Source organism: Bacillus rossius, chromosome 16 (genome assembly GCF_032445375.1).
Source record: "Bacillus rossius redtenbacheri isolate Brsri chromosome 16, Brsri_v3, whole genome shotgun sequence".
Taxonomy (NCBI): Eukaryota; Metazoa; Arthropoda; class Insecta; order Phasmatodea; family Bacillidae; genus Bacillus; species Bacillus rossius.
The window spans coordinates 31,479,733-31,493,522 of NC_086343.1; the positions used below are offsets into that span (position 1 = coordinate 31,479,733).

General features: G+C 40.4%; 1 protein-coding gene across 1 annotated transcript in view; it reads left to right on the top strand.

Moving 5' to 3' along the window:
• The window catches only part of LOC134540353 (lipase 3-like), a 34,132-nt gene extending 21,748 nt beyond the window's left edge, over positions 1–12,384 (top strand). The window contains exons 6-8 of the mRNA XM_063383026.1: positions 4,831–4,915; positions 8,211–8,353; positions 12,223–12,384. Coding sequence (XP_063239096.1) covers positions 4,831–4,915; positions 8,211–8,353; positions 12,223–12,384 — 390 coding nt within the window. The remainder of the gene's footprint in view (positions 1–4,830; positions 4,916–8,210; positions 8,354–12,222) is intronic.
• The last annotated feature ends 1,406 nt before the right edge of the window (positions 12,385–13,790 follow it).

The following is a 13,790-nucleotide window of genomic DNA, read 5'->3' on the forward strand; positions in this document are numbered from 1 at the left end:
TACTTGTTTCGTATGTCTTCTATTTTAACGCAATCATTTAGAACATGCTCTACTGTGTCTTCTTCCATGCACACAGGGCACATAGGGCTTTCCACTAAGTTAAAAGAGTTTAATTTGTGTTTAAAATTCCCGTGACCTGTTAGGAATTGTGAAGTGTAGTGGTCAGTACTTATCCATGAAAATTTCATCCGTTCTTCTATTGAAGGGAATATATTGTGTGTATGCCTTCCCTTGTCAGAGTTTCGCCACCTTTCTTGCCAGATTTCAATATTTTCTATGTGAATTCTGCGATATTTTGAAGCAGTGTATTCCTTGTTCATCTTTAATATCACAACTTTTGCTCTTTCTTGTATTAGTAGGTCTATAGGTAAGGCTCCAGCGATAACCTGCAGTGCTTCTAAAGACGTAGTTCTGTAGCTTTTTGTTACAGCAATTAGAGCTGTTCGTTGGGATGAGTTTAACCTTCTTCTTACATGTGAATTGCGTAGTAGTTCATACCAGACTGAGCAAGCATAGGTAAGTATGCCCAGGTATACTCCATTGTACAGTGTTGTCATAGTATTAGTGCTCAATCCTACATTTGTAGGTTTATGACTCCTTATTTTTTGCATTAACAGTAGGGCCTTTTGTGATGCTTCTTGTATGTGTTCTTGGTATCCTGTTCCCGTTGTGATTTGTACCCCTAGATACTTAACTTTTTGTTTTATCTTCACTATTCGTTCTTGAAATCTTATTAAAGGTGGTCTGTCTTTATGTAATTTTCCCTTTAGTAATACGCCTTCAGTTTTTTCAGATGATATAAGAAGTCGGACACTGCTTGCCCAGGTGTTGATAGAGCGTAGAATAATTTCTGCTGTCTGCTCTAATTCGTAGCGTGAAGTAGCGGGTATAATGAGCAAGCCATCATCTGCATAGCCATATATAATGTTATTTACTGGTAACTCAATTTTCAGAAGCTCATCAAATATTATATTCCATAGTAGCGGACCAAGGACTGAACCCTGAGGACAGCCCATGGAGAGCTTCTTTTCCACAACTATGTGGCCCAATCGACATTCACACTTTCTATCTTGCAGAAAGCCCCTTATGGCGGCATACAGGTTCTTAGGTGTGTTAAGATTCTTTAAGCGCCATAATACTTGAGGCCACCAAGCGTGGTCGAATGCTCCTGCTATATCTATCGTCACTCCAAGCACATATTTTTCTTGTAGGTTTTTAATATATTGATTTACATCGTATAGCGCTTTTTCTGTACTATACCCTCTTCTGAAGCCATACTGCTGTTTATCTATTCCCTGTATTACTTCCAAATAAGCTGTTAGTCTTGCATTAATGAGCCGCTCATAAATTTTTCCCATGTTAGGCAGCATAGTTAAAGGCCGGTATGACTTAGTTAATTTCGGGTCCTTAGCATTTCCCTTGTATATGATTTTGAGAACTCCTTCCTTCCATATTTTTGGAAATGTTCCTGAAGATAAGCATAAATTATACAGATGTAACAGTACTTCCTTGATTCGAGGGTAAGCTCGCCAAATTAACTCAGTTGTTATATTATCTTTACCTGGTGCTTTTCGTGGTTTTAACTCTTTAATGATCTTGTCAAGCTCTTGGATGGTGAAAGAAACTGTGTCTTCTGTATCAGGCAGTTCTTTCATCGCTTCTCTCTTCATCTTTTGAATATTCGTATCTTCATCTGGGTTGTCATTAGGTAGTAAATCATGTAGAATAGTTTCCAAATTTTCTGTAATGTCAGTAATTTGTCTATTTGCCATCATCATCCCAGGGATTTCAAAAGAACTTCGTACTTTGCCAGCCATCACCTTGTACACATATCCCCAAGGGTCCATATTCCCCTTGTTAAGGACAAGTTTTTCCCAGTATACCTTCTTCTTTAATAAAATATCTTTCTTATATTTCTTTCTCCTTATTCTGTACTGTTGTAAAATTAAAAGTTTATAAAATCCATTTGCCGCTCTCTTCATGATTCTTCTTAGTCTTTCCAGATCTCTTCTAGTTTCTTCTAATTCAACATCCCACCAGGGATTTCCAGGAATAATTTTCGTTTGTTTCCTAAAGCATTTCTCACAGATATTCTGTAATATAATTGTTAATCTCATGGCGAGTGCTTCTGCGGAGTTATATACATCTTCTTCATGTGATAATTCATTTATTTTGCTTGTTATTAATTCATCAAACTTCTTCCAATCCGCGTTCTTATGTATGTACCGTGGACTTATTATTATGGGAGGCATCTCAGTTCTTTGCAATTGGATTTCATAAGTCATCAATCTGTGGTCACTTGAACTGTCCAGATGAATCTTCCATTCATTGACTCTTTCTTTCATGTTGTTATCAGTCAATGTCACATCAATGAAAGTCTCAGTATTAGTTGCTGGTGATAGATATGTTCCTGTTAATGGATCATCATTAATAACATATAGATCTCTTTCCATGATAAAATCGTTCATGATCTCACCTTTTTCGTCATTCACTGGTGAATTCCAAAAAGAAGATTTTGCATTTGTGTCTGCACCAATTATTATATTTTCATGTCCAATTGTATCCAATATTGAATTAAGCTTATCAATATGTACTTCAATAGGATCTGAGAATTGAAAATAGGATGAGATAACGTATATTTTCATCATCCTCATCTGCATGATCATGCAAACATGATGTTCATTAGAAATGCCGGAGAGTAACATCGTAGTTAGAGTTTCATTTCTAATCCAAATTGCCGATTTCGGATTATCTCCTATTGCATATATTAAACCATGGATTCCTGCAACTTGCCCACGTAATACATAGGGTTCTTGTAATAAGATCACATCAAGCTTCATTTTTTCTGCAATCTTATTTAATTCAGCACTGACAACAGCTGAACGTTGTGCGTTTAGTTGCCCTATTTTTATGTTATTTTCATATTTCACCATAATTAGTTCTTTCTATTTCTCTTTCGTAAGCTCTCTTATAGGCAGGGCAATCAGTGCTATCTACCCTATGCTCGTGTGGTTTATTCTCTCGTCTGCAATTTGCACACTTATTTCCTTCATTTTTCTTACTACATTCTGTATACTTATGCCCATCAAGTCCACATATAGAGCAGATAGTTTTGCTTTTACATTTATGTGCGGGGTGTCCGTAATTCTGACAGTTGAAACATCTAGTTATTGACACAAAATCCCTAATTTTACATGCAGAAAAACCAATATACATATGTGTTCTGCTTAGCAAGATATTCCTTATTTTAGGTGTGCATTCAATGACAAGGTGCACTGTTTCTTTATTATCCTTTCTGCCGCGTCTTGTTCGCACCATGAAACCAGCTCTGAACTCCTCCAGTGAGACTTCATCTGCGCTCAGATTCTGAGCAAATATTGTGCCAGCTATATCAGGGTTATCGAACTCCCTAGGCACGTCGTACATAATAACTTTCGGGCCCTGCTTTGTAGGGCGCTCAGTACGTAGTCCTAGTTTAGATATTTTCTCATCTTTTTGCAGTTTTTCAATCGTGCTGGAGTCTTGTGCTTCGATTATAATTCCTCCTTTCGAAATTTTCCTTATTCCTTTGAATTTCAGCCCATTCTTTATTGGATCAATGTTCTTTAAGATCTCTCTTTTGGTGGTGTCACTTGTTTGAGTTTCGTCACTTGGCAGGACAATCAGCAACTCCTTCTTCTGTTTAGGTATGATCTGTTGACGAGTAGTCCCTCCAATTTCAGCTGCACTTGTTACTTCCGCATACGTCTTCCTTATCACAGGGCCTTTACTTAATTCTATCCCCTTTATCACTCCGTTAAGCCGGGAATTGTCTATCAGAACCTTATCTAATAGGCCTTTTAGCTGTGTTACTCTGGGCAGAATATAGTTTGTAGATGCTTTGTTAACCTTAGATATCTCTGTGGTCGTGTAGGTGGTTAGCTCAATTATTAATTTTTCAGCACATGAAAGCACCTCCTGTTCATCCCATTTAGGGTTTATCACAAACTCTTCAGTCGATTCTTCCTTCTCAGCCGTAGTTTTGTCTTTCCTGAAGATTTCCCTTATCATCATTTTAACTATAGTAGGGTCTTGTTCACATATTATGGGACCAACAGATAGCAGCCATTTTCTTTCAGTTAAATTTGGTACTGGTTCCTTAGCCCAGTTTACTTTCTTATCCAGCAATTTGTCAACCAGTATGGTCACTCTCTTCAAGTCCAATCCTCTGTCCTTAGTGTAATCCGTCAAAAGGGTTTTCCTTTCGGACCAGTCTCCTTCTATTGGATGTTTAACTGCCTCTTGCAAATCTTCATGCCAATGCTTTCGATCCATCGTAGAACCAGCGGGCTCACACTGTCTAATCAGTACTATTGACTGTCTGGCATGCGTTAAAGCAGGAGGCTATCACCCCAAGCCAGCTGCCCTCTTAGCCGCTGTTGGTCTTATAGCAGCACACAGAAAAAAACCCGGCTGACTGATAGCCAACAGTCGTTGCCACCCACGGACCAACTTTGAGGTGGGGCAGTGCCCGATACCCTTTAACCTCTCTCCAAGAAAATTTCAATTCCAATTACAATTCAATGCTCCCATTCACACCAAATCAGCAAAACAGAACGCAGTTGATTATGCAAACCTTTGCGTAAACAACCACGAACGCCCACTCAAGACAAGGTGCAAAATGGGGGGTTTAGCTCGAGGTATAGAGTATGAGCCCAGTGGGAGATACCCCGAGAAAACCCGGCCCAAGACAGCGTCCGTCACTTTCCCAAACTCGCCCCTTTAACTCGCCCCTATAACTCGCCCCTTTAACTCGCCCCTTTAATTCGCTTGACTCGCTGTTTGTCGCAGACTCTGCTGCCGGTCATAACTGGCCACGTGCCTGCTGGCTCGTCCATCCATCAGTTCCTGCACTACGCCCAGGAAGTGCATTCAGGTAACCACCACTTGCACGTCGTCCATTCACTACTCAGCACTACTTCTACAACTATACAACCCAGTGAAATTATTTCACATAATTATGGTTACGCGCTTTTCGTCGCAAAGAAAATGTTGAACTCTTTACGAAGAAAAACCTTGGAAACTCAGTTGCCGACGAAATGACTTGTAAAACGGCAAGGCAGAGCTTTGTAAAATTGAAAATGACTCAAGGCTCTGCATTGCAACTTTACAAGTGAGTTTCCAAGAACTAGCGTTGTAAAAGTACGAAAAAATGTTTTACATTGTACATGCTGTGCTTTTTTTTTTAAATTAATTTACGTTGTGCCGCCAACTAACATTTTTTGGCACAATTTTAAATTTGAATGTTGAACAACTAATTTTACCAGTATTTTTGCAGCTAAAACTTAAAATTTTTCCGCTCTCTGTGCACACCCCTTTAATATTTGTTCGGCTAGCCTCCCCAATCTGTTCCAAGCACCAGATCTGATTTTTGCCGAGTCTTTGCGAGCTAGCAGGTGCGCTCGTGTTATCCCCGCTTTGACGCACGGCCATCGCTTGTAATTCTCCTTCGATCCATGACAATAACTGCTGTGCCCTGCAAGCTATCAAAGCATCTCTGTTCTAAGAACCCTCCCGACGCGAGCACCCTAAGACATGACTGCGAGTCGTTTTCTCAACCTCCCGGCACATCTCCGGACTCTGTCGAGTGAGTTTCCCACTACCCTAGCACATTTCCACCCCCTCCTCGCCAGCCTTTCCTGGGAACGCTGCCCAGAGCACTGACCGACCACTAACCCCAGCCGAACCCAAGGACACCCATCGGTCTTCGAATGTACCACCTCTGCCCTCTAGTGGCAGAGTTGCGAGTTATATCCCCTGAATGCCCACTAAAGGCCTGCCCCCTGGCACCTCATGTAACAAGCAGTGCCCTGTAATTCATCTCCAAGCCTCCAGAGCGCTGCACTAGTTCCCTCCATAAGCTCCATGGTTTCGAAGTCGCCACGTGCGAGAGATGCGCGAGTCGATCTCTCATTGTTTCGGCCCCTCCTCAGTAGGTCGTGCTGCGATCGGCCACTAACACCAACTTCGAGATATCGAGGTCAGTATTTCTCGATCACCCCCTCGGAAATCTTCGGCACCTTTCGGTCTGGAAGCCGAAGTCCCCCCTTTTCTTTCGAACGCCATCGCCTATTTTAATTACGAGTCACTACCGCCATGCAGGGACGCCGCGCCGCGCTAGCAGACTGACCACCTCGGATCATCGCCCAGCAATCCGCAAGACTTCAGTCGGTCGTCGTACGAAAATGTAGTCGGCTAGTCAAGGGATGTTGTCCCTAAACTCTATTCTTAACCAGTAATTAGTCAGTCTGTATGCCTAGTACAAATAGTTATAATTTGCTGAATTTCATAATTATTTTTCACAGTAAGATAATATTTTATAAATTGATTGACACACACACACACACACATATATATATATATATATATATATAACATGGATTTAAAACTACATTATTTAAAGAATGGGCCAGCCCTCATTAAGAAATTACCCTTAACAACAATAAACATGTTCATGAGTAGCAATCTCAAAATACTGGCTGTCCGACATGTTCAACATTGTGGTTCAATGCTAGTCCGAAAATATTAAAAAAAAAAAACTGAAGGGCTGGCAGTTTGACGATTGTTGGGCGAAGTGGAACAGCTGATTGGATGTCAGAGGGCCTTAGTCATCCGGACCTTGGAAACTGATCTGGTCCTTGGAAACTCATCCTTTCCTTGGAAACTCATCCTTTCCTTGGAAACTATCTGGTACTTGGCCTCTGTCAGTGAACAGATACGAAACACATGTTCAGGACTGGTTCACAGACAGTTGGAAAAATAGGCAGAATATGCCTTCTAATCACGATGATGGTCGGGGAGTAAAGGTTGTCAAAACTCACCAAACAGGGAGATGGCTACCAGGATCAGCCCGGGTGTGGAGCTCGTGAACTCGCAGTTGTCGCAGATGTTTCCATGATTAAAAAAAATAATTAATTATCATGAACAAAACATGACTACTCCTACGAGGTAGACCTACACGGACTGACTAAATGCTAATCACTAAAGTTGTGGGAATCATATCCCTTGCCAAGCTGATTACCTCTTAAAAAAACGGAGTGTTATCTTGAAGCCGGAGATACAGTGTGGTCAGTCCGGAGTTGCGGCACGCTGTAAATTTAGGGCGGCAGCGACTCGTAATTAAAAGGCGAAGTTAAACAAAAGAAAGGGGGATGGCTTCGGCTTCCGGACCGAAAGGTTACGAAGATTACCGAGGGGCTTGTCGAGAAATACTGACTTCGATATATCGAAGTTGGTGGTACTGGCCGATGTCAGCGCGACCTACAGAGGTGTGTGTGAACCAAGTAGAGGTCGACACACACGAGGCGACAGTTAAAGCACGGGGCTTATGGAGTGGACTAGGCCAGCTCTCTGGTGGCCTAGGAAGGAATTATGGGGTACTGGTTGTTACAAGAGATGCCAGAGGGCAGGTGTTTAGCGGGCGCTCTAACACCCAGGGGAAGTGATTCGCAATACTGCTGCTACGTGGCATAAGCATGTACTTTTAGGGACTGGAGTCGTGGCATTGGGACAGGCCGACCCTGGCAGGGGTTATTGGCCAGTCAGTGCTCTGGCCAGTGTTCACAGGAAAGACTGGAGAGGGGGTGGGGTGTGGAAACTGCGATGACAGTGGGAATGGGGCTCTACTGAGCAGGGAGGCGTGACTGGACTTTGGTGAAAATGACTTGAGATCATGCCCTGGAGTGCTCATGACAGGCGAGGTCTTACAAACAGCTTGCCATGATAGATTGCAGGGCATATCCGTTCTTGTCACGGCTCGGAGGCGAATTACAGGCGACGTTCGTGCTCCAAGGCGGGAATAAAAGGATACTCAGACTGACTGGCAAAAGACTCTGCAAAGCTAGATCTAGGGCTGGGAAAATTTGGGGAGACAGGTCTGACAAAGATTAAACGGGAGTATACAGACAGCGGAAAAAGTTTAGGTTCTTGCAGCAAACAAATAAAATGACTGGCGACAGAAATTTTCAAAAATTCAAATCTAGAATTGTGCCAAAATACTAATTGGCTGCACAAAATTAAACAAAGAACATTCTTTTGGAATCATGTTAAAAGTTAGTGAAGCCAGTGACTGTAAATTCAGGAAGATACCTGTACAATTTGCAACCAGTGTTCTTCGTAATCTGAAGGTGGAGACTGTTGACAGTTGCACATGCGCGGCCGGTGAATTGCAGGGAGGTTTCGGCAGTTCGACCGGGGCGTGGTGGGGAACCTGCTGGCCTACGGCTCCGTAGAGCCGCCCGACTACGACCTTAGCAAGGTCACGGCGCCGGTCTACCTCTACTGGGGCGAGAACGACTGGCTGGCCGACGCCGAGGCGAGTCTAGCGACTGCACTGTCAGATATCATAGTAGATTGACGAATTTTCTAGCGATGACTTCACCTCAAATGAGCGAAGAGTGCTCCTTCGTAATTTCAAATAACTAAATATTCGTAGAAACCACACCGTTGTTTCGTCTTCGGAGTTGTAGGTCCCGTTCCTAGCGAAGGTAAACACGTGGACAATTTTTTTTTACTGCACACGTAAACAGTTATTGAATGGTTTATTAATAAATGGATTCATCTCCAAAGTATGTTAAATCAGTGCTCGTAAATTTACGAAGACAACCGGAAAAAAATTATGGAGATCCTTGGATAATTTGTAACCAGCGTTCTTGGTCAATTGGAGTTGAAAATTTTTGACAGAGTAGCAGCTCTACTTACCAATGTCCTGCTAAATTTTTGGGACAGAAACTTTTTGCAGCGGGACTCCTTTACAGCCGGTAGAGAGAAAGGCCTGCCACAGGCGCGGCATCGCGTGTCCTAGTCGATGGTGCAGATGCGGAAACGAGGCGTTTCATTGGTTACCGCGACCTGTGACGTCAGGCACTGTCGCGCTGAGCTCACTTGTCTTGAGTGGAACTGGCGAACTTGAACTTTGGAGATCAGACTGGCCAGACTGCACCACCATCATCATCATCTGACGTCACGAAAAACAGTCGCCGGTTAGAAGCATGAGTGCAAACAAAGTGTAAAATCGCGCAAATTTTTTTTTAAACCGTACAAGTCAAATTCCACACAAGCTTGCCCTTCCAAGAGCCATTACAGCTCTCTTGAGTCCATTCAAGAGTAAAAATTGCGCACTGTTGCCAGGTTGATACTCCCCGGCTTGTTTGCATTTACAATTTTATTTTGCACACCATCGTTTGTTATAAAAAAACAATGGATTTATTAATAAATATTGCAGGCTTTCACAGCCATTGTCTGGAGTTGCTTTGTTTCTGGGTTGTGGCCGCGCCGAAGGCGAACACATCACCTACGTTTCGGTCGACGTTGCAGTCGCCATCATCAGGGAGCATTTACCGGGGAACCCTTCATTTCACAGACGAGAGAGCCACACCCGAAGTTCCCCAAACTTCATGCTCGCTTTTTTTTCCGTATCTTTAATGTAGCTATCCTAACCAAATCAACCGTCCACAATGTTTTAAAGTATTTATAATGTAGCTAACCTAACCTAATTGACCATTGGTATCCTTTTATCAACACCGCCATATTTATTTACATTGAACTACAACAAAAAAAAAACATATGCACGATCGGTCGTTTGGCTCTCTCGTCTGTGAAAAGAAGGCTTCCCCATTTACCTACTGAGGTTACTGTTAAGTTCTCCTGCCTTTTAAAAAGGATCTGATTGGCTCACAACTGCAGCCAGTCGGGAAACACGCTCCACTCAGGCGAGGGTATTATAATTTAGCAAGGGCAGTTTTATAATTTACCATATTAAGCGTATAGGTCCTACCTGGCACGCATAACTTCCCTCAGTCAAATAATTCCCATTTGGTTAGCAGGGCTCACAAACACTTCGGCTGTGTGAGACTGACTTCAGTGTGGAGGGGCTGTAGTCTAATAAAATAACCTCAGTTGGTAACTGCTCCCTGATGATGGCGACTGCAACGTCGACCGAAACGTCGGTGATATCTTCGCCTTCGACGCGGCTACAACACAGAAAACAAGTGACAATTGATTTACTGATTTGATTAAACTATTCATTGATTTTCTAAGACCATAAAATAGTTGTTACTGACATGACAGTATTTACAGTTTTAGACATTCAGTAAAAAAATTCAATTCTTAACACTAATTACAATTTTAAAATATAAATAATTTGTGGCAGAAAAAACACAATTAATAACAAGGTATAATATTAAACAATTTGCAATGTTGAAGCAGAGGCACACAGTTTAATTATAAAATATAGAAAACACATTGTCAGCAATATAGACTATGGTAGAAACCGGGTTGGCGCCTTCAATTACGTATCCTAATAAACAAAAAATGATTATCATCAGATGATAGTGTTGATGAAATAGAACATAAATTTGTATTTACAAACTTATCATTGACTATTTTCCTTCACATAACACAAGTTTCCAATAAATTAACAAAAAAAATTCATTACATTAAAATTTTTGCCAAAATGTTTGAGTTCTATAGTGTATATCTATCTACAGAGTACACCCAAACAAGAACAAATTATTATAGGCGTTCTTCGTAAATTAGAGGCGATATTTTCTAACTGTGCAAAAAGAACACAACGGACATGTTGCTTGAGTGAGGTATCATTCAGAGGCGAGAGACTAGTGCTATAATCACAGCAGCGCAACGGCGCGATGTGACAAAAATATCGCGTTATTGTGAAACATGCGTTTTTTCCCGCGTGACGACCAAAAATAAAAATTTATATAATTTTCTTGTTGGTTCATACCCATGTAAACATACATCCACCAATGCTTGCAGGTTCCTTTAATCGATATGTTTGAGAAAAACTATTTTTTTTGACGTGACAACGTCTAATAAATCGATGAACGCTGGCTGCACGCACGAAAAATTGTCCCACTACGGATGTCCCACTACTGATGTCCCACTACGGATGTCCCACTACGTATGTGTCCTGTTTTGCTCATTGTACGCATGCGTGGCATCTCTCTTCCACTCCATTGGAACAACAATCGATTTGACTTTTCAATCATATTTTAGTCGTTTGAATTATTAATATTATATAATTTAACGATCGTCCACCGATTTGCAGCCGACAATATATTTTTAATTTCCCGCCTACCACTATAAGAAATAAATATGGCGGACTACATACGTTTTTAAAACTCCCACAACACAAAATTTATAAAAATTTATATATATAACATCTGAAACAGATATTTACAATATGGCCTCGTGGCTGTGTGGTCAGCGTCGCAGAATACGTATTCGATGGTTGACGGTTCGTATCTCGGCCGAAGCAAATTTTTTTGTACTTGTAAAAATAAATACCGCGTGCGACATTTCAACAGTAATAAATATATTTGTATTAATGAATGCAAATAAAAGTAAATTTATTAATTAAATTGTACATTTCATTTCACTCTTTGTATCCATACCAAATAGTGATAATTCAATAAAAGTGATCCAATTTTATTTATAAAAGTATGCAGAGGTAGATTTTATCATACAAAAGATAGAAAAAAATTCTTCCTCAAAGAATATAATATTTTTAATGCCTTAATGGTTTGGTTGCAAAAACCTATTACGGCTCAGTCTCAGGCCGAATATGATATTTCCTTTTCTTCTGGATCAATCATTTCATCAATGTTTTGTTATGACGTTGGCACGTTAAACTATCGTCCGTAAACAGACTTTACAGACAAACAATTTTTTTTATTTAAAATTCAATTGTTAACATCAATGGGTGTAAAAATATTGAAGTAATTTCACAGATATTTCAGTTAAAAATCCCTCAAAAAATAAAAATGAAATAAAATTATCAGTTTAACCATTATTCGGAAAATAAAATATGACACTTGTCTCAGTAATGCTGTCCCAGCGACACGATTAGGATAGAAAATATTTCTAATCGGCGAAACTATCGCATCCGCCATTGGTGTCTCGCTGTCACCATGGAAATGTCGTGTGTGGTAGAATGACAATCCTAACCATGCTGGTGTCGCGTTAAAGCAATGGAAGTGTCGTGTGTGGTTGGATGGCGATCCTTGTCTCGCTGGTGTCGCGCTTATGCCATGAAGTGTATAGCGTAATTGGGTGGCGAACCTTGCCTCATTGGTGTCGCGCTGACGCCATGGAAGTGTGATGTGTGGTCGGGTGGAGATCCCTGCCACGCTGGTGACCCCGGACTCACTTGAACGTGTCCCACAGGACGTGCGCGAGCTGGAGAGCAAGCTGCCGTGCGTGCGCGCCTCTACACGCGTGCCGCACCCCTGTTTCAACCACCAGGACTTCATGTGGGCCGTGGACGTGGAGGCGCTGCTGTACCGCGACGTGCTGGCCCGCATGGCCGCCCTCCGCCCGCCGCGCTGAGCGCTGCCTCGCTCCTCAACTTGCAACTGCGCGCGGACGTGCGAGAAGAGCAGTGCTCTCCACCGATGTGCAACATTCCACCTAATAAATTATCAAATTCGGGTTTTCTCATGTTGCAGATACATTAGTGCACTTAATTTTAGTTTTGATCTAAATTTTTTGACTAGAATCACATACAGTTTTCTCGCCCGCCGCTAGAATTCGCCACAGGAGGAGCTTACGTCAACTACTCAATTATCCCATTTTCTGAGTGAAATTTGAAACTGTAAAACGAAACGGCTCCGATAAAAACGAATATATATATATATATATATTCATAAAAATATTCTACCCCGGCTTTGGAACTGATTTTCGACAAGGATTTTTTTTTAAAATACAGCCCATCTTGTTATACTTCATCAAACGGTTAAGACCAATCCACACGATGCCCAATTCCTACTATAAATTCGTTTATACCCAAGGGTGTAATAGCGGGCGTTAACTTTTTTTTTAAGCACAAGAGAAGAATTAATTTCTCCATGCACACCCCTAGAATGCTAACAGAAAACCAGCTAGCGCAGTTGCAGACCAGAAACAAGATTATCCGGGCAGGATAAACACGTGGTTGTTCAGTTAACAAAATATTAAAATGGCATATGTTTATTTTGAAAATTAAAAAACCTGGCGAGTAATTTTAGATATTATATCGTATACACTTCAATTAAAAAATATATAACAAAGTTGATCTGGTATATAAACAAAAAAAAAGAGCAATTTTGAAATTAACGAGATTGAATTTTTCATTGGTAGATTAAATTCAAATTCTAGTAATATAAAATTTAATATATTTAAGTGAAGTTTGGTTTGCTTTAATGTAGTTCATTTATGATATATTTATATTATTACATTAAACAGACTGTTCATCTAGCTAATTTAAGTATTAGTTGTAATAGTTTTAGTTGTAATAGTTTAAATTGATTCCTATTTACATAGTGTATATATGTAATTTTATTTCTTAATTAGTATATTACCTATTTTAAAAAAAAAATTATGTAGTTAATGTTTTTATCTAGTGAGATAAAGAAACACGCATAGTTTCCCATGATAAACTTAAATCTAAAGTGAAGGAAAACCTTTCCTAATTTTCATTTATGCCAACAATTGGCGTTTTTATGAAGTGTTAGTTTATTCATTAATAATTCATGACAAATCATTTCCTAATAAACATAAGTGTTTTAATTAGACAATTATTAATTGTTTTCTGTAAATTACTCGTGAACATATAAAATATATTTTTTTTTAGATAAAAATAAAGAAAATAAAGGATACTTTTTATTATGACTATTTTAGATTACCAAATTTAATCCAGGGTTGTTTCACTATAATAAAAGTTTCATTTGGCACACAAGTACGTTCAGTATGTCCCC